Genomic DNA, 22251 nt, shown 5'->3' with positions numbered 1-22251 from the left:
ATCTTGTTCAGGCCTTCTGTTAGCCCGTTCGCTTGAGGCTGGTACGCCGCCGTTCTTCGCTAATCTGTGTTGCTGTAGCGCAAGACTCCTTTCATGAGCTCCGCAGTAAAGGCCGCTCCGCGGTCCGTGATTAGGACTTGAGGGGCTCCATGTCGCAGCGCAACTTGGTAGATGACGAACTTGGCGACTTCTTGTGCAGCCCCCTTCGGAAGTGTGGCGGTCTCTCCGTAGCGCTGCATGTAGTCTGTCGCTAAGACAATCCATTTGTGCTCGGCTCGTGACGTAGAGAACGGGCCTAGAAGGTCCATTCCGATCTGTTGGAAGGGCCTCGATGGGACGTTGTGCAGCGTCTTTACCACTGGTTTTAACCTCAAAAATTATGAGCTAACTGGACTAGCTATCTACTTCCGTCCACCATGACCCTCCTTCTTGCCGCCCTGTTGATGCTTTCGCCGTTCACACAGGCTAGCGTCGGATTTTTCTCGCTGACTAACAGCGCATACAGACGAAATACAAAGGCAAACAAGGCAGCGGGCGCTTGTCAGCCCTCGTCCCGTCACCTTCTTTGCCTTTGTTAGACGAAGCGTGTATTCCAGAAGCAGCTTCTTGTGCCAGTGCTTCTGGCCAGTGCCAGTGCCAGTGCTTCTTGTGCTTCTGGAGCACAGCTTGTAGCAATCACAGAGTTTCATACTAATATACGCTAGAGGGGAAACTGGCGCTGCAATCGTTCTACCACCATGGGGATGATTGTGTGACGTAGACTCTTGATTTTCGAACTTGGCTTAACTTTAGGCTTCGTGGTTGTTATGCGCACTTGGATAAGGATTTTTCAGCACCATCAGTTTCGGTTTCGGCGTCGAAAGCATCGAGCGCTCGTTCCGCTGCAGCATTGCTTGCTGTTAGCGCCCTATTCCAGTGGCTGAAATTATCAAACACTGCTCGGCTGGAATGAAGTAGTTTCGGAAAGCAGTAGCATCGCCGTGTAGCCCCTACACTAGAACTAGTCATGTCCTACGGCATTTCTGAAAACGGACGCAAACTCGAGATTCCATACAAGGTAGACGGTACGAGCACGCTGTTCCATCCTAGTTTCGTTCACGACGACGCTTGCGAGAAAACAACATGAGCGCGGTAGCGGCTAAGCCAAACAAGCAAGAGAGAGAGAGAGAGAGAGAGAGAGAGAGAGAGAGAGAGAGAGAGAGGTAGCCTTTATTGCAACAGGAAGACGCTAGGTCAAGTGGGGGTCGCGGAAGTAGACGAAAAAAAGCCTTTAGCACCAGTAAGTATATATGTACAGCCGTCTAATTTTTCTACACGTAACAATATCGCGGGAGCTTCGTCAGTCGGGTGGGTCTCGACCACGTTTATCGTGGTCAGCACCTTATCATGGTAGAAAGCGGCGAAACAAGCGAGGGCAGGTCGCATGCCCAGAAGGCTTCCACCAATGCAACCGTCATCTGCTAGGCTACCCATTTCCTCCGGTAATCAGCTGCCCGTAATTATTGGCGTGAACAAGGCGCACGCACAATCGGTGTCACCGCCCGTGACCATGCAAACTTGTGGAGTACAGTACAGCCGTCATGCTTCAGCCGCACGCCATCGCCGACCCGCACGAAAAAAAAAAATGCTTCGCCGCCCAATTGGCCTCATCAGCGGCTCCGTTAAGCTCAGCCGTGTAAACTATTCACAAATATCTCTCCGTCTGATAGAATTCTTCTAAACCTCATCCAAAAGGGCACCGTGTTGGGCTAGTTGGTGGTAAGATACAAAAGAGGGAACAGCGCACATTTCGACGAAGGACGGACAGAAACACACACCACAAGCGCTGACTGTCAACTGATCACTTAATGACAATTGGCGGAAAATAAATACTGCACTTAATGGAAGGAAGAATAAGCGCGTACAAATTAGAGGAGATTGCCTAATCTGTCAAACCATTACGTCATCACTGGATTTATCGCCACGACGGGCAGCACGTACGTGACTGTTTGCTCTGTACTTGTGGTGTTCCCGAGTTTGAGAAAAAAAACAACGGTAATCTTTAAGAGCAATAATCAAACCACGAGGGAATTTGTTGAAGCTGCAAAGATTGCAAGAGCTGGTGATAACTGTGGTAGCGTGCCTTCGATAGCCATCACGCCAAAGGAAATAGCATTCTTGGAGGCCAGGGAAAACCGGATGGCGCGATAAATCCAGTGATGATATAAGGGTTTCACAGATTAGGCAATCTCCTCTCTTCTGTACGCGCTTATTGTTCTTTCTATTAAGTTGGGTATTTATTTTCCGCAACTTGTAATAAAGTGATCAGTTGACAGTCAGCGCTTGTGGTGTGTGTTTCTGTCTGTCCTTCGTCGAAATGTGCACTGTTCCCTCATTTGTCTCTAAACCTCAATATAAAATAATAGAAAGAACAATATGTTTTCACGATTAATAATTATACACTAATCCACATTAGGTATAGCTTTGGTATTTAAAAAAAGGTAGTTTGAATCAAGTCAAGATAACGGCTGGGTCAAGCGAAGTTCTAAACTCACGCATCCTTCAGACATGGCCGCCTCCAGGGAGGGGGGGGGGATGCTGAAGCCGCCGTTCGGCGGCTCGCATGGACACTAACGCCAGTGTCCCCTCTAGCGTATGTTAGTATGAAACGCTATGGTAGCAACATACCATGCTGGCCTGTGGGAATGGCGCAGGCTCCTATGCGGCTGCCACTGAAGAAGTGTTCAGTAAATGTAGGTAAGAGGGCTTTGCTAGAAGTTCTTGGAGCCTCTTAGAACTTTAAATCTTCCTCGCAAGAAGTTATTCAAACGTAAACAAAAATCGCTGAGGCGTCAAACAAGAACTTTAGTAGGCGTGTCGCTAGAAGGTGTTAGGGGAGTCAAAGCGGTGCATAAACACGGCCACATGACTGCTTCAAAGGCTTAGATGAACAACTTCTTTGCAGACACGCCCATTACGTGTTTTAAATCATGCTGTGTAGACGACTTATAGCATTTTCCGATAGCCCTCTTTGCGTTTCATGGGCATTAGCTTAATATCGGGATAAGTATCCTCTAAAGGCAAACACTTTCGATTTCGGCTACTTCTAAACAAATGACAATGGACAAAGTACGTTGACAGGAAAGAGGATATCCAACCACACTCTTGAAAAATTAAGTAGCCGCAACATGTGCGTAAAATTTCCGATTAAAGTTTGTATTTCAGGAAGTGTGGTGGTAAAAGTTTATTTTCGCCCTTCAGAATGGTCTTCCGCAACGAGGTTATGCTGAAGCTTAAGTAAACCCAATAAACTCGCAGACTTGAGTTCGGTAAGCCAATCGACAAGGCCCGATTGACCATAGACCCTACCATAGCTACCGAATTGACGATGGACCCTGCAGTGAGAATAAAAGGCTTCGCTAGACTGAGCAGTCGTATTTGCGATATGATCCCGAATTACGCATTGACCGGACGCGATAGTCTAGCAGAATTTCTAATATACTGTCACGGGACGCAGTGGGCAGCGCATCATGGCGCCACAGCCAAAGATTGACGACGACGAAGGGGGCATAGTGTGCAGCCGGAGAAGACTATCTGATGGCCGCATTGTAAACATTGTAAATAGACAGCTCATTATCATTAAAGGGGCATTGAAGTGATTTGCAAACATTGTGGAATTACTTGCGCAAATTGCAGTCCTAGGCCATGTTTTGATTACTCTCGGTGTGTTTACGCGACTTTGTTCAGTAGAAAAATCAATTCGAAATTGCTGCCCTCCTCTTTGCATCCTCCTTGCTGATTTCCCCTGATGTTTCGTATGATGCTTACTCTACTGCACTGCTTGCGGACCCTCCGGCAAAGTCAGTCGGCCTCCCGCCAGCGGGTTGTCACAATTCCTTCGCTCAGCTGAAACTAAGCCTCGGCACGATTTGTGCCTGGAAGAATGTGCCTTTAGTTTGCTAGTTTGTAGACTGTATCAAACTTTTTAAAGCCTATGAAGTCAAAGAATATCCAAACTCTACGCTGACTGGCACGCTACTAGAAAATGTAGGTCCAATTAAAGGCGGGAAAAGAGTCAGCGAAATTAATATAGGCACTAAGGAAATTAAATCAAACCGAAGTTTTATTCTAAAGCGTAAAACCAAGGTGCGAAAAGCACTTTTTGCGCTGGGTAAACCAGCACAGCGGTCAGCAGCATGACCACACATTTTCGGTCTCTTTTGTTGCGTAAGGAATGCAGTCGCTGGAGATAAGATATTCGTGGGAATTTTGGGGAGGCTTACTGCACAAGCGCTACTCAATAAATAGTCATCTAAGCTGCTGGGAATTCCAAAACTAAAAATAAGAAAACAGGCTATACGTATAGCCTTTATATTTCCGTCCCCAACAGCACTGTGGTATGCCTGAAGCACTGGGTGCAGCGTTTCGCAATTTGCAAGTTCGAATACCCTATAGGACTTGTATTTTTAGCTGATTGTTTTCTACTTAGGCAATGTTTTCTATACAGAAGAGAGAATTTCGCGCTGGATTCTTCCTTGCCGAATGCAGATCGAGTATGCAGAATGCATGCAGACTGACGGAGATTTCTTGTTGGCGCGGTGGGTACGTAAGCATCGGCTCCTTGCGGGCACAGTGCCGAATCAGCCGTCTCTCACCCTGGTGCGAACATGCCTCTTAAGATGCAGGCACGAAACAGGCGAGCTTCAAATGTGGGGGCGAAGCACCTTGCAGTTGAGCGTCTCTGATGACGTGGAGGACGTTCACCAACTGCGTACGCCGGTGCTGGCATTCTCTAGCTGGCAATATGGCATAAGCGTGGTATACCAATTCCTGAGATATCGAGAATGCCCAACCAATGATAACGTCGGATTCCAAACATGTTCTTTCACAGAACCGAAACCGAAACTGGTTTGAAATCCAGTCTTGGACATCCTTCAATCGCATCGTAACTCGAACACGCGTCACTGGTGTTAGTTGTTGCAGCCGCCGCAAATGTCGCGTGGTATTTTTTTTGTCAGGCTTTATTAACTAAATGCTGCTTTATTGAGAGGATAAATTGCGTCTATGTGAGCCATTATGTGCAATGCAAACAAAAACAGAAGTCTGACAGATTAACTTCAGTGTCCCTTTAACCATAGTTTATCTCATCTCTTCTGCAGCCACGTAACAATAATATTGCTTCGAATGTTAAACTCAACAGAGTTCGCAGCAGAAATACAAGACTGGAATTGTAGCGCCCGCTTCACACAACTTATATTATGACAATGGGCTCAGCTTGCCCAGTCGGGGGAAAGCCAACGTAAGAACTTAGTTTTAATTATGTGGTTTAGCACATCGAAGCACTTTGTGCATCAAAATCATGACACACGGGCATTTTTGCATTTTCGCCTGCATCTGCAAAGCAGCCGCTGCGGTCGCGACAGGGCCCGCTTCCCTGTGCTCAGGAGCACAGCGCTGTCGCCAGTGAGCCACTGCGGCGGTGACGTTGTGATTTGGAAAGTCGCGCTGTTACCGTTCTGGGAGCTCCGTGCAAAGGCAGTGGCATCACGGGGGACCCGTGCTCCCCGCGGTTGCTATTGCCTTTGCCGCTTGAAATGGGCAAAAATTTCAGGCATGCCTGGGGCGTGCGGACACTATGAGGTATCATTTGTGTTAAATGTTGCTGCATCGTTCAATCAACGCAAAAATTGTGAATACATTACCTGGGTGGCGCTTTCGACCTCCCTCACTATGACGGCTTTCCTCAGCTGGGAAGTGTCGGGAGTCTTGCGTCCTTTCCAGGGCCTCTCCTTCACAAGTTTCTGCAATCAGAACGTGTACATTGTTAGTACATGGTTGAAAAGAAAAAAAATTACGAAGTATTGGGCCCATTGCTCAGTAATTTTATACGACGTGAAACCTGGGCGGTAAGCGAGAGCAGTAGGTAAGGGCTTAACTTTACGGCTATGTTGGCACGGTGGCAGGATGTGCCGAAAATCTCCGGCAGCTTAATAATTCCAGGCCTGGTTGGCATTCCGAAGCGAGATGAATTTCCGGTTTAGACACCACAAAGTCCAGGTATACGCAATGCCTAATGACCGTGAGTGTACTGTAACCTTGGAAGAACGCGAACTCCATCCTAATCCATTTGAAAGGTGACATAAAGGAGTTGAAAAATTACAGGCCGATCAGCTTAGTGTCAGTCGTCTACAATGTACTTGCCAAGGTAATCGCTAACAGAATTTCCGCCATTTTAGATGAAAGTCAAACTAATGAGCATACAGGATTTCGTAAATGCTATCCAACAATGGACCATATTCACACGATCAATCAGGTGATAGAGAAATGCGCGGAGTATACTGAACCCTTATATATAGCCTTCATAGATTATGAGAACGCATTGGACTCTGCAGAAACCTCAGCAGTCATTCAGGCATTGCGGAATCAGGGTGTAGACGAGCATTACGTGAGAATACTAGCGGGTATCTACAATGGGTCCACAGCTACCATCGTCCTCCATAAGGAGAGCAGTAAAATACCTATAAGGAAGGGCGTCAGGCAAAGATACACAGTCTCTCCAATGTTTTTCACAGCATGTTTACAAGACGTATTCCGAACATCGAGTTAGCAACAGATGGGCGTGAGGGTTAATGGAGAATATTTAGGTAACCTAAGATTTGCTGATGACGTTGCCTTGTTAATGCGTAACTCTGGGGGCGAATTGGAAAGCATGATTACCGCACTGGACAAGCAGGGTAGAATCGTGGGCCTGAGAATTAATATGCAGAAAACTAAAGTAATGCTCAATAGCCTCGGGACAGCACAGCGGTTTCAGATAGGTGGCGAGGCAGTGGAAGTGGTAAGGAGGAGCAGAATAAACATTTATTGAGCGTAAGTGCTGATGGCAGGGCACTTGCCCGGTGGAGGGCATCCTTATTCCAGGATACCCAGGCTGCGACTTGCCGTCCAGGCCCTCTTGACCAGTTCTTGTGGCGTCCAAGGTCCGGATCGACCGGACGAGCCATCCACTGCTCAAAAATTTGGAAGGGGATTGGGGTAGGTTTGGAGTTTTTTGCCACTCCCATACCTGGTGGTAAAAGGGTGCCGAGCGTTGGGCAGAAATTGCAAAGTGAAGGATACTAAGTTGGGTAGATGGAATGGAGGAGGGTGCTGTGGGGATAAGAATTTGTCTGTAATCGCCGAAGAGTGGTGGCTTGTCTGGTTAACTGAGGATGAGGTGGTGGGAATTTTGTTGTGCCGAGCCTATGACGTCTGAATAACGGCGTTTTGGTGTCAGCGGAGAACATACCGTCTCGGGACTCACACGCGGGCGGGCAGCGGTGTGAGTCGCCTCCTTACCGTCTATAGATTCATGCCGATGAACCCAGACGATTTCCACCTCAGGTAGCTCTGGAATGATTTTCAGAATGGTCAGTGCTGGTGCAAAGACGCGGCCCCGCTGATAACTTCGACATGCCACTTGCCTGTCAGTTATTATAGTGATGGAGTCCTTGCTGGTCGTGGCAGCAAGGACTGCTGCCAGGACCTCTGCAGCTTCTGTTGAGGTTGTACGTAGTCATAGCTGTCATTTCCTGACCGGCCGCGTTGACAACGCAGGCGACGTGTGCTGGTTGATTTGGATATATGGCTGCGTCGCTGAATCTCGTTGTTGGGTTATTTCCATACTTGGCATTCCCGGGTTTAGCGCTAGCGATGCGGCGTGCCTTGTTGTGAACGGGTTGCGTGTTTCTTGGTATCGGTGGAACTCGAATGTGCTGTCGAATCTGTAATGGACCACTTGTATTGTGGTCCTGCATGGGTGGCGTCGCATATCCTAGCTGTCTTAAAGTAGTCCTTCCCGTGTGAGTTAGCTTCAGTCGTTCAAGATGAGAGGTCCGGTGTGCTTCCTCTATCTCCTCCCAACTATTATGTAGTCCAAGTTTCCGCAACCTTTTCGTTGATGCCTTTGATGGTAGTCCTAAGGCGATCTTGTAAGCTTGTCGAATTATCGTATTAAATCTGGCCTTATACTTTGTTTTAAGGGCAAGATAGGGCGTGCCATATGGTACCCTGCTGATGACCAGTGCTTATATACGATCCGCAGTGTATCCGACACCGTGCAATTCCAGTGGATCCCGTCGCACGTCGGTTATGCGGGAAACGAACGTGCTTACAGCTTAGCCAAGGACGCCTTATCATCTACAAGGACGGTGCAAACGCGGTGCGATTTCCAACGCATGCAGAAACAGACCGTTCGCGAGCACTTCAGGCAGCTGTGGCGACCAGTACATCAACCAGTCGTGACGAAAGGCCTGAAAAGGCCTGAAAAGGCCTGAAGCCTGTCTGCTCCACCTAGTGAGAACAGACTCAGCCCGTACACCAGCTTGGCTACATAAAATCAACATTGTTTCATCCCCTTTGTGCCCCTCGTGCAGTGTGACTGGTGAAATTGATCACTTCATTATGAACTGCTCCAAAACCAAATCCTGAGCGGACGAACTTTTTTCGTGATCTCCAGAAGTTAGGAGTGCCCCATGCTACATCAGAGGACATTATTTTTCCTAGGTTCCACTGGATTGTGTGAAGAGAGGTGTCCCATCTCGTACTCGGATTCTTGCAGTCCACAGGACTAAGTGAGGTGTGGTGACATTGTGTGTTTGTTATTTGGAGGTGTGATGACTTTGAGAGTCTATGATATGGCATTGGGGACGATTAGGCCGAGCAATTGCCGGCAGCTATGCAAGGCTAAGTCCGCCTTATTCAACAATACTTAGTACTACACTACTACTCTAGCAATCCAAACCTTCTATTCGACACCCGATGTATGTGATGCATTAGCTGGCTGAGAGTGTGATTGAGAGGGGCAATTGTATGCATTCCTAAACCATTTTTGGGAATCACAAGCCTTAAAATACGTAGATGGGGCACACTGGGAACTGGTTTGGCCTGTATTGTGAGCTCGAGCACAGGGATGGGTTTCTTCCTGTGCGTAGCTTTCCCAGATATTACAGTAAGTAGAGCTGACTTCTCTGGGCGCATTGTAGGCCTCGGGCCTTGTCGATGGCTAATTGAAGGGCGTCTTGTTGCTCCCCCATTGATCGCGTGGGGGTCGAAATGGTCAAGTCGTCCGCGTAAAGCGCGTGCCGTAGATGCGGGATGTCATTCAGTATCCGAGGGAGATCTTTCATTACCATATTCAATAGGAGCGGTGATATCATGGAACCTTGTGGACTGTCCTTTGGCACTGGTTTTAAATGTTCTTGAACGGAGGTGGCCTATGCGAATGGTTGCCGTGCGTCCTATCAGGAAGGCCGCAACATAGTGGCAAGGTGATATACCTGCTTAGGACAAGTATTGATTCAGGATCCCAATTATGAGGCAGGGATAATTAGAAGGATAAGAATGGGGTGGAGTGCATTCGGCAGGTACTCTCCGATAATGAATGGCAGCCTATCATTGTATCTGAAGAGGAAAGTGTATAACATCTGCATCTTACCAGTACTCATCTACGGGGCAGAAACTTGGAGGCTCACTAAAAGGCCGACTCAGCGAGCTATGGAACGGAAGATGGCGTCGGCACTGGCCATCAATGGGTGCAGGTATCTCCGACCGCCTCGAACCACCCGCTGGAGTCAAGCACGAGGCGAAAACAAATTTGCTCATGCGGGGACGGAGCTGATAATCTGATTGAAAAGTGCGATATGAAACGCCATCCACGTCGCTTTCGGGAAGCAGCTGTAAAATATCCCTGCAATAACACTAAAACGCGGACTAGTTGGTGGCAGTTTATGACTACCTTGAGCGCACAAAAAACGAGGAGTGAACGAAAAAGACACAATGTTTATTCATCACTCAATACATATGATGAAATGTGTAGGTATCACGTCGTACATACAAACACGGGAAAAAAAGACTTCACACTTTCCATTATCTCCTGTCGTCTATCAACTGAATTTGCTTGTCGGACAGGGCTCAGTACTGATGGTTGCCTTATGGACGTTCCCTTTAATTTCGACATCTGCCAGGTTTCCGCTATTTCTCTTGCAGTCTCCTCTTGGTGGTGGAACTCCGTCGTCGTTAGGCCAAACAACGGCGCGCACTTTTTTGTTGTGCACTGCGCGCGATGCGGAGCCAGATGCGTGTATGACCGACCTTTAAGGCTGGACATGCGTTCTCTGAGCCTTACATTTACGGATCTCTTCGTATTGACCAATGCACTGGTGCCCACATGTGAACGGTCAATACGAGTAGATGCGAGTCCTCCTAGAGAAGAGTCACGCAAGGCCACCTGCGTAGGCCTAATTCTGGCTTGCAGTGTTGTCTAAATAGAAATGCTCGGCGTGGCTCTAGCGTCTAGCTGTGAACCGCCAAAAAGAGAAAATCTTTAACCACTGGCTCACATTATGAAAAACCAAGCCAAGAGAGCAGCAGGAATGAAAGAAGAAGCAATAAGACTCACGCAGCCCCTGATCATGAGCCGTATATCGCAGAGCCTACCTTGACACAAACTTACCCACAGTGGGGAAAATCAAATGAACACCATCATCAGGACAGCATATAATGCATCCCACCACGTCGCAATGTTTACCGCGAGACAAACCGGCAAACTTGCACCACCAGGGTAACGAAATGGACACCCAGAGAAGGGCTTGGAGGCAGGGAAGCCTTCAACTCTACGGAGGGGCGAAATAATGAAATTCGAAGGCAAACATTGGACTTGGGAAGCGCAGCCCAGCAGGAAGTGACGGGCAATGGGAGAAGGCTTCGTCCTGTAGCGGACCTAAACTCACTGTTGATGATGATGATGATTAATACTACCTCACATTGTGTCTTGAAAATGCTTTTGAAGAAATTAGAGAAACCACTGTCCTGGCAACGATGGTGCATTCTCGGACTGCAAATTCGCGACGGGCCGCCTAATGAAGATAGCTTACCCCCCCCCCCCCCACAAACATTTTCCACAAAAAACGTACAAAAAAAAAAAAAGACAATTTTTCTCAACCATTGTAACTTTACACGGACTTTCCACATTAACTGGAATTCAAGTTCTGCTCACTTTCGGGCCACCATCTCTTGGCTTCCGCTTTGTCTCGATGGTCTCTGACGACGTTCGTTCGCCAAAGTGCTGAGGGCAGCCTGAGACGGCCGCTCCGGTTGGCATTGAAACTCCCGTTCTGATGCCCAGCAGCGCAACGCCTCGGCCATTGAGCCACCAGAGCGGGTCGCTGCTCTACGGTCTACAATAACATGGATGGATGGATCTCCAGATGGCGCGCATGCCGATGCAAAGAACTCGTCTCACCTCGAGGGAGTTCGGGTCGTTGCAATTGTAGATTTTCAGAAGCCTCTTGTAGCGCGCTTGGACCATGTTGTCGTTGCGGATTTCCATTTCTCGGGAAATCATGGCCCACTTCCCTGAAAACAGGAGTAAGGAGAAATTCTGCAGTCGATTACCCAATAACCTTATCATACACAAACTTGTTAGTGCGCTGAATGTGAACCCGCTAGTGATTTCTTCAGCCTGCGTTCATTTTGCTTGTAATGCACAAGCATTCTCTTGCTGCTCAGCACCACAAACTGTCCATCCGTCCGTCCATGCGTCGCTAAAGCGCGACACGATGCGCGGCTCCCGCCCCACGCTAGCGCTAAGATGGGGCCGGAGATGCGCCACTATAATCTTGTTTTCGTCGACCTTAACAACTGCGAAAAAGAAACCGGAAAAGAATCGGAAAAAAAAAGGCTCTATAATTTTGTGGCAACAAGTTTTGAAGTTAAGCTGAACCCAAATGATTTTGAACGGGCTCATCGCCTCGGTGAATATCCTGATAACGATAAGCGTCCTGTAATCACAAAGCTAGCCCATTTCAGAATAAGACAAAGCCTTCTTGCGTGTGGCCGAAAATAAGAGGTGACAGATTTTGTCACAAGAGACGACTTTGAAGCGGTGCTAGGTTGATAAAAATTATTTTTCGCAAAGGTGCGCTTTCAAACTGCAACTCGATAAGCTTCTCGTAGGCTCGAAAACTCGTAGGCACTAGTCATTCAAAGCCGTAATCAAAGTACGATTTAGGCTGCAACTGTTACACCGAGTCGGTGGTAGATTTAGGGTGGTGTCGCCGTGGAGGGGTGTGAGGAACCCGATGACGAGACGAAGCAGGTAGATGAGGAAGGAAAGTCTATTCACAACTATGTACAAGTATATATATATATATATATATATATAAATCTAGAGAAAGATAAACTCACAAAGCGCGCAGAAATAGTATAAGTAAAGAGTCGGATACACAGCAAGAACAATAACAAGCAATGTTTACTTACGTAGCGGCAATGGGACTTGCCTTCATCAGAGTAAAGTTACATGATTATGGTGTCGCAAACATTGAACCCATTTCTTATATAGGTTTGCATAAAACTGTAAGAAGGAATGGAAAATGTTTCGCAAATGGAGAGTGTGCATACAGTCAGGCTACGCCTACGTTACAACATCAACCAACAAACAAACAAACAAAAAAAAAAAGAAAAGGGGGGGGGGAGCAAGAGAGAGAAAAAGGGGTCGTGTTAACAATGCAGCGTTCAAGGTTGCACCATGACGGGTCAACGTATGCCGCGCGGGTTGCAAGTTCAGACAATGGGGGAAAATGGTCAACCGCGGTTTGTAAAGAAAGGGAAGAGTATACAGCAAGGTATTCAGTGGCTGGGGAGACTGGTTCTAGGGAAAGCGAAGATGGGTGTGCCCCCCGCGGATGAAGAGAATAGATAGGGTGCACAAAAGAGCATTTCACAGAAGCTAGCAATCGAACAGGAAATAGGTAGGGTCACAAAAGGTTAAACATGAATAGATCACAAAGAGTTAGACATTCTTAAGTGGTGGTGGGAACGAGGCCTCCTTCTCCCGGACAAATGGCATTGTTGAGCCGCATTAAGCTAACAAAGCTGCTGTATTAGGAGAGTTTCTGCGAATTCTGGTGGCAAACTCGAGGGTAGGAATAATGAACATAGTTATAAAAATTATGAAGCCGCTAAGTTTATTCGAGGGATAAGCACGTTAATTTTCCGTAACTTTCATTAATTCCAAGTGTGGCTGACCCAAACTTATAAATGAGATAAGATTCCCGAACCTCGCGGTCGTGGTGCGTTTTGAAGGCGCACCACGACCTTGTTAGCTTAATGCGGCTCAACAATGCCATTTGTCCGGGAGAAGGAGGCCTCGTTCCCACCACCACTTAAGAATGTCTAACTCTTTGTGATCTATTCATGTTTAACCTTTTGTGACCCTACCTATTTCCTGTTCGATTGCTAGCTTCTGTGAAATGCTCTTTTGTGCACCCTATCTATTCTCTTCATCCGCGGGGGGCACACCCATCTTCGCTTTCCCTAGAACCAGTCTCCCCAGCCACTGAATACCTTGCTGTATACTCTTCCCTTTCTTTACAAACCGCGGTTGACCATTTTCCCCCATTGTCTGAACTTGCAACCCGCGCGGCATACGTTGACCCGTCATGGTGCAACCTTGAACGCTGCATTGTTAACACGACCCCTTTTTCTCTCTCTTGCTCCCCCCCCCCTTTTCTTTTTTTTTTTTGTTTGTTTGTTTGTTGGTTGATGTTGTAACGTAGGCGTAGCCTGACTGTATGCACACTCTCCATTTGCGAAACATTTTCCATTCCTTCTTACAGTTTTATGCAAACCTATATAAGAAATGGGTTCAATGTTTGCGACACCATAATCATGTAACTTTACTCTGATGAAGGCAAGTCCCATTGCCGCTACGTAAGTAAACATTGCTTGTTATTGTTCTTGCTGTGTATCCGACTCTTTACTTATACTATATATATATATATATATATATATATATATATATATATATATATATATATATATATATATATATATATACAGTATATGTACATGTATTTGTACAAGTATAGAAGACGATAAAGCACGAACAAGACAAAAAGCATTCAAAGTCGACTTTAAATTCTTTCCAGGCATAACTGAGAACCTTTATGTGCCAACGAAAAGAAAAGTCGAAATTTTTTATGCATGGTTCACAATAATTTGCGTATGCACCATGTGACACTCCATCCAATAGAAACCACAGTGGATGTGCTGAACAAGACCGTTCTATATAAAACTGTGGTTGATTCCTCTGTCATAGAAGTCGTTAAAATACGAAAGTGAAATGTGCAGCGAAATCTGCAGCATGGCATGATTTGTGGGTCGGCGGCTGTTTTGTGGGTGTGCTTGGCCAGCGGTGTCCTGCTGGCGGGTCGCCTGGGCAAAGGTGTACTGGCGACAGTTACGTGACGGATGTGACGTCAGTGAAATCTTGGGGTGTCGCGGCATAAAACACTTTCGTGTTACAAAATAAAACCCGAAAACGAACCCCAAGTATAACGTACTCTTCATACTAAAAATTGCTTCCTCGCAAGAAGACCACGTGTGCAGGGGTGCACCCTTTACAGGCCGCTTGCTTCATTGTACTGGCATCACTTCGGTGACGGATATGACATCAGCGAAATCTCCGTGTATAGAGGAATAAAACACTTTCGTCTTAAAAACAAACAGGGTTGACATAAAAATCTGCCGCAGCGCACGAGGAGGGAATCGCCGCACGATCCCTGGTAGGGGCCCGAAGGGCCAAAAAGGTTCGGAACCTCCGCACGGTTGGCCAGAAATGCTCGGGGTTCTGTCGTCCAGAAACCGCCATGGGAGCAAGTCTTGCTTGCGACCGCTCTCAGCCACAGCTCTGGACAAACTGAACGAATGTTGTGCGCGCGGTCACAAGCGCAGCCGTCTGCCCACAGCATGCCATTTAGGGCTTCGACCTCCGCGTCCGTCCCTGGTGGTTACGAAGAAATGAAAGCCTTCCCCGGCGCCGCGTACAGAGCAGCTGGCCCGGCCGTTGCAAAGGGCAGCGGCTACCCTGCACTCCTGCCGATGAAGGGGGACACAACCAAGCTGCGCGGGTGCAGGGGAACAAGAAGGAGAGTGGACAGCGCCCCGACAAGGAGCCAACAAGGAAAACAAATTTAGGCAATGACACCCGAGTGAGACGACCAACAGTGGCGTCTGCTGTTGAGAGTACAATATTTCCCTTGGGACAACATTTTATCCGGTTCATTCTAAAGTTGAATCTATAAAATGAAAAAAAAAAGAATCCAGGGCGCTGAAACTCGCTATGTGAAAATATCTGGGCATTGTCCTGGGGTACACGACCGTTTACAGGTATTAGTAGGGCATTTACAATATTTTTATTGCCCGCGTGGATATGTCACATGCAAGTGGGCATAGGTTTCAAGCAGCAACAGCGTGTATTGCTGTTTCCAGTAAAGTGAAATGAAGCAGGGAGAGTATATGTTTAGTCAGCCACACATACCCTAAAACAGGCCACACACACAAAAAAAATGCGCAGTTTTAACATGTTACAGTGGAATCGCGTTGATACGTTTTTCGCGGGAACCGGAGAATAAAACGCATTATGCAGAAATCGTATTATCCTCAGAGGTTAAGAAGAGAGGAAAATATGCATACTCCGTCAGGGACCCACTTTTATTCAGGAACACTGAAGTAGCTAATGTATTTGTGATGCACGTCCTTCTTTTCAACGTCCAGGAGTAAATTCTTCTGAAATGTAAATAAAGGCAGCTGCCGGTATTTCTCGCTTCACCGGAAGCTGTTTTGGTACGACAACCCGTGCCCTCCCTTAAATCGATGAAGCCAGCCGCCGGACACTTCGAAGTCTTCAATATCCAAGAAGAGAGCGATGTTAACTTTTGCACGTAGGACTGACCCGTCGACGCGCTCTAATGCCGCTGTAGCTTTCTTGAACCATGTAAGCAGGATGTCTTCCATTTGCTGATGCTTCACATTTCGCGTGTGTTTTGCATAGGGACCGAAAATTTGCAGCTTCATTTAGAAGTTTCTTTTTGGTACTATCAAACTGAGCTAGCCTACCAACCCCACGCTCTTCCTTTTCGGTTTCTCTCTGTATTTGCTACAATTTCCTCCTTTTTTTAAAACAGCGCATTGACTTTAGTTGACAGTGTCGCAAGCCTGGCAGCATCATCCCGCACAGCAACAAGGCAGCGAGAGAAGAAACAAAAATTCCCTCTAACCACACCAGCACCATCGAACACAGCAACACGGCAGAAAGAGAACAAAGAACGACGTGGGAAGCACGAAGAACCCCGAGAAATCGGAAAGGGAAGTCGCTGCCTGCCGAGAGCATTACGCACTTTCCTTGATTATGATACGTTTTGCTAGATGGTGCGAAGAATCGCCTGACGTATCATCATCATTGGACGGAGCGGCCATGCGTGGCAGCGATGTTTTCGCCGCAAAACCGACGCTGCCGCAGTCTCAGCAGCCTCAGCAGATCTGAAACGTGCGGATCATGGTTTGTTGTACTGCGGTTTGATCTAAAATACCAAAGGATAAACGTAAGGTTTCTATGAATGTCGGAAACGATCCACTTTCCCGATCGTACTGTCCAATTTTCGGCAAAAATGTGATCGTACTAAACGCATGACAATGCATTATTTTAAGGGACGTCGGCCAGGAATGAAAGGAAAAACATAGTAGGCCAAAAATGCCGAATCATGCCAACGAGACTGTGGGTGGGCTGCCACGTGTTCTGCTGAGAAGCAGAGTGGCCTGGCTTCAAAACCAAAAATTTTCGAACTGCCAAAAAAACTTCATTTTTCAAGGTGCTGGCAGTCGGGCCACCGCCTGGATGTGTGCCCGAACAGACAAACTGCACCCCGCTGTCCCCGATGTGGCATCACCGACGCCCCCGAAAATCATCCCTGCACTCCGCAGTGCATAGTATGCGGAGGAAGCCACCTCACGGGTTCAGCGGACTGCCCGCGACGCTACAGACCGAGGCCCAGATCGCTTTCCTATGCGCAAGTCGTGGGAAAACAAAGCCCTCCAACACTTGACTCCTTCTCACCGCTACGATCTAAGGACCACAAGAAGTCGTCATCCAAAACGGCCAGCAACGAGCGACACTCCAGCAACTCTCAACACCTGATGACCAAGACACCACCTGGAATAGAGCGGCAACAGGTGAGCGGCTCACGTGCGCCTCCCAGCTCACAGCTCCATCCCCCTCCTGTCATCACCCCAATTAACAATCCCCTAGCTGATGTATTACGAGAATTACAAACCATCCGAACGGAAATCGCCGCCCTTAAGGAAGAAAATGCAGCTCTCAAACGAGAAAACTACATGCCCAAACATCACCCTCCCACTAGAGAAAACCCCACGTCGCCTCCTCCTAAGCGCAAAGCCCTCTCGAATTCACCCTCAGAGGAGCCGCAGAATGAACCCCCAGAACGGTCGGCCTCGCAAACAGAAACACGCTTAGAAAAGCTTGAATGTACCCTCACAGAACAGAAAGCCGAATACACACAGTTCTATCAATCACTTCTTAGTGCCCAAGCGGCCATGCAAGCATCGATAGAGGTGATGAGGGCGGAACTGCACGGCTGTCTCGGTCAATTCGTTACTCCGTATAATGCGCCTGTACCCCAGGACTTTGACATCACGGATGAAGCCAACCCCTAAAGAAATCTGTATCTGGCAGTGGAATTGCCGAGGTTTTTTCCGAAAACGTTCACTTCTGGAAATGTTAATAAGCACGGTTGCTAAACCCCCCTCCGTCATAGCAATACAAGAACCTGGTCTTCGAGTCAGATTAAGTGGATACCAATCATGCCAAGACCCCAACAACCCAATACACCGCAGCTATTGTACATCGCAACATTTCGGCAACCCATAAACGCTTCGACAGCGTGTCCATACCGCACGACATGATTACCATGTATCCAAAATGTCCGTCTTCTCCTCGTCTGTATGTACTTTACGTATACAGCGGCCCAAAAGAGCATAAACACACTTTCAGAACCCTGTTTTCCCTAGCCAAACAAGAAGCGAAGAATGCTCCACACACTGCATGGGGCTATTCTACAATCACCAAAAAAGGACGCTTACTGTGGGACCATACACACTCACACAGGCTCACTCTCGAAACACCACCGGACATACCAACAAGAATAGGAAATAGCGCACAGAGAGATACTACTCTGGATCTTGCATATACTCACAACATAAAAAATGCCTGTTGGAACAATACGGATAACCATTTAGGCAGCGACCATTATATCATACAGCTTACCATTCCATCCAGCGTCACCCCTCAACCTGAACGCAAACAAAAATGTATAACGGATTGGCATGCCCTCAGGAAAACCCGCAACCAAAAATGCTATAAACAGTCCTCCGAACAACCAACCCCAGAAACGTGGGTTGCGGAATTGATTAGTGATAAGAAAGCGCATGATCAGCTACTTGATCCAGAAATTCAGGCAGACATGGTAGACTCGCGCCTCCATAGCATGTGGGCAGCCCTACGTAGCCTACGAGAAAGGTGGAAAGCCACTAAACACAATAAACGACTAAGGAAGAAAATAGCTGAACCTGCACACAAGACAGAAAAATATGCGACTGAGCTAGCAACCCGTAGATGGGGAGAAATTTGCGATCAATTAAGGGGAACACTCAGTATGAAACGCACATGGTCCCTGCTTAGGCACCTACTGGATCCGTCTCAGTCCAAAATAGCACAAACTAATCGCATGACACAGTTAATACACAGCTACCCTGGTACACAACAACAGCTCCTTACAATTCTCAAAGAAAAATACATTCCCAGTGGTGAAGAACGCCCCCTTCCTGACTATCAGGGAGTCCCTAATGAGCACCTAGATGCAGACCTTACGGAGGCGGAAGTCAGGGCAGCACTTGTTAATCTCAAAACTGACTCAGCCCCGTGTAAAGATGGGGTAACCAACAAAATGTTACGTAATCTAGACGACAACTCTGTTACCACATTAACTTACTTCTTTAACCAACATTGGAATGCAGGTACCCTGCCTCAAACATGAACTCACGCAATATCTCTTTAATTCCAAAGCCTGGCAAACCCTTGAGCATTGATCACCTTAGACCAATATCACTCACATCTTGCATAGGGAAACTTCTTGAGCACATCATACATTCTCGCCTCCTCAAACTCATAAATCAAAGGAACTCTCTCCCATCTACAATGATTGGCTTTCGTGCTGGGCTCTCAACTAACGACATTCATCTTCAACTTCATCATGACATCCTAGCCACACCACCACGGGCCGACACAGCTGCAATTCTAGCCTTAGACCTTACAAAGGCCTTTGATAGAGTCGCGCATCAGGCAATATTACAGGGCCTTTCTACTATCTGCCCCGGTATAAAAACATACAACTACATTAAAGCCATCCTCACCTCACGAACAGGGACGCTCCGCCTTGGCCCTCTAGAAACGGAAGAATTTAGCTTACCATCAATAGGAACACCGCAAGGAGCAGTGCTTTCACCGCTACTCTTTAACTTAGCCCTACTTCAAATCCCGGAAGCACTGAACAAAATACCAAATCTTCACCATTGTCTCTATGCGGACGATATTACACTCTGGACTAAGGGGAGTAGTGACGCCGAAATAGAAGAAATTCTCCAAGCTGGTGCGACAGCTGTAGTACGGGGCACTGCCCTCGCTGGCCTCCAATGCTCCCCCACGAAATCTGAGCTATTGCTTCTACCCCCAAGGAAAAAACAACATTGGAATCCAAATATTCATGTTTACATTTCGTCAACCCCTATACCGATTGTCTCAAAAATCAAAATTCTCGGACTCACTATAAATGGCTCCAGAACTACTACGAACTTTATAAAACAACTTTCTTCTCACGTCACCCAAACCATCGGGTTAATTAAACGCATTGCTATCCGAAATAACGGCGTTAAAGAAGCTGATCGACTACGTTTAATCCAAGCATTTATCATCAGCCGTATTACTTACTCCCTCCCGTACCTCCTCCCAACTGACGCGGACCTAGCGAAAATAAATTGTGTAATACGGAAAATCTATAAGGTTTCCTGACAACTACCACCCGGCACTTCCACTGCCAGGCTTGAGGCCACCGGTAACTACAACATGGCACAGGAGCTCATAGAAGCACACCGTATTGGACAACTGAATCGACTAACCAAAACTCTTCCCGGACAGCATTTGCTTCAACGCCTCCCACTCAAAGCGCCCATCATCACAGCTTCCAAGTCTTCTAGCCCACTGGAAATTCACGCTGATATCAGAATCCGTCCCCTCCCTCGAAATATGCACCCTGATGCACACCGGGGCCGCAGGATGCACAGGGCCAAAAAGCTTGCAGAAAAGTACCCGATACGCCCAGACACAGTGTATGTCGATGTAGCTGAATATCGGCACCGCAATGCATTCGCTATAACAGTCATCAACGCCCCAAACAATCCGCCACTCACTTCTCTCACGATCCGCACGGCAGAACCGGTCGCGGCGGAACAGGCGGCAATCGAGTAGCCCTTGCAAGTCGGCCACCACCCTCAATCATATTTTCTGATTCGAAAACGGCAATTAGAAATTATGCTGCGGGTACCATCTCACCCCAGGCCCTAAAACGTCTCCTCTAAAACCCACCTACTACCCAAGTTGAGCTGATTTGGACTCCTGCCCACACTGGGCTTGGGGGTAACGAGGTGGCACACACGACAGCCCGAGCACCTACCTCCCGGGCGTGCGCCACCTCCGTAGCCTCTCACGGAGCCAGATCAGCCCGAGATAGCCTATTGAGCTACAACGAAATAACTACTGATTATCGCCTCTCTCGCCTTAAATACCCACCGGCCCACCCCTCACTGACGTACACGGAAGAACGACTATGGAGACTCGCACAGACCGAATCCCTTCCCAATAAGGCCCTCCTCCATCACATACACCCCTCAGTTTACCCCTCTCCCTTTTGCCCACTATGCGGAGACAAGGCCACGGTGCAACATCACATGTGGGCCTGTCCATATGATCCCCTCCCTCAAATCAATTCCTCGGAGCTCTGGGAGGCAGCGCTGAGCTGCTCTGACCCGGAGAGACAAGATCATCATAGCCCGGACTATGAAGGTCGCCGCACAGCTCCGGCTGTCGGTCACCTCCCTCGCTTAGAGGTCTTCTTTAATAAAGTGCTTCTCTCTCTCTCTCTCTCTCCAGGTCTGCTCGGCCAAGTGTGAGTCATAATCTAAGGCAAGTAAGGGGCGCTACTATATAAGCGAAGTTCTCAATAAGTGGCTGGTAATAGGAGCATAGCCCCAAAAGGCGTCTGACGGCTTTCTTGTTGGATGGCGTGGGGGATTGAGCAACCACTCCAACCTTGCTGGTATCGGGAAGAACTCTGGCACTGCTGACGACGCGGCCAAGGAAAACCAGTTCCTCGCACCCAAAATGACAATTCTCGGTTTTCAGAGTGAGCCCGGTGGATGGTATCGCCTCGAGGACCGACATGAGGCGTTCGAGGAGGTGGCGGGAAATACGATCACGTCTTCCAGATATACCAAACAGAGTGGCCACTTTAAGCCCGACAGCACGGTGTCAATTAGTCTTTGAAAAGTTACCGGGGCGGAGCACGATTCGAAGGGCAGAACTTTAAATTCCCAAAGTACACCCGGCGTCACGAACTCGTCTTCTAGCGGTCCTGCTCATCGGCCTGTATTTGCCAATGACAGCTTTTGAGCTCCATTGACGAAAACTAGCGGGCGTGTCGGAGTCAATAGAGTGAGTCGTCAACCCGGCGCAACAGATAAGCGTCCGTTTTGGTCACCTGGTTCAGTTTGCGGTAATCAACATAGAACCGTAAGGTCCCATATTTCTTTTTGACCAAAACGACAGGAGTCGCCCAGGGGCTGTTCGACGGTGTGATGCCGTCGTCTTGCAGCATCTGCTGTACTTGCCGCGGTATTGCATCGCGCTCCTTGGGGGATACACGGTAACGGTTTGACGAATCGGCCTGGTCGTCTCTTCGAAATTGTTCGGTGTTTTCTTGGTGGCGTTTGACGAACCCCCGACGTGGATGAAAAGCGGTCTTGGAAGGAGTGCAGTACATCGAGAAGCGCTCAGCGATTTGCAGACACCAGGCTGCGGTTGAGGTATATTGATAGTTCAGAGCTTGCCCCGCTGTTGTGCCAGTTTGCAGCAGAAAACAGCTTTCTGCTTCACCGATACCTTCGATGAAGGCTAGCGTGGTCCCTTTCGCTATGTGCCGGCGCTCATTGCTGAAGTTGGCAGCAGAAGATTGCAGTGGCCGCAGGACAGGTGCTCGAGGCCTATTGCGATGGCAAAGCCGTAGTCAACCCGAAGTGTAGGGGCTCAGCCTCGCCGCCGGCGTGCAA

The 22251-nt window shown here is 48.0% G+C and overlaps 1 protein-coding gene across 4 annotated transcripts in view; it reads right to left on the bottom strand.

The window, feature by feature from the left end:
• LOC144151967 (snRNA-activating protein complex subunit 4-like) overlaps positions 1–22251 on the bottom strand; it is a 288952-nt gene that overhangs the window by 39193 nt on the left and 227508 nt on the right. For 2 of the 4 annotated variants that reach the window (XM_077683153.1, XM_077683152.1), the window contains exons 15-16: positions 11261–11373; positions 5682–5780 (exon numbers count right to left, since the gene is read on the bottom strand). In XM_077683153.1, the coding sequence (XP_077539279.1) occupies positions 5682–5780; positions 11261–11373 (212 nt within the window). The remainder of the gene's footprint in view (positions 1–5681; positions 5781–11260; positions 11374–22251) is intronic. The other 2 variants (XR_013319020.1, XM_077683154.1) reach the window with 1 other exon arrangement.

The sequence above is a fragment of the Haemaphysalis longicornis genome, unplaced genomic scaffold (genome assembly GCF_048455015.1).
Source record: "Haemaphysalis longicornis isolate Haplotype H1 unplaced genomic scaffold, Haemaphysalis longicornis Haplotype H1 scaffold_9, whole genome shotgun sequence".
Taxonomy (NCBI): domain Eukaryota; kingdom Metazoa; phylum Arthropoda; class Arachnida; order Ixodida; family Ixodidae; genus Haemaphysalis; species Haemaphysalis longicornis.
The sequence above is the reverse complement of the archived record's forward strand: the minus strand, read 5'-3'. Positions and strand labels throughout refer to the sequence as shown.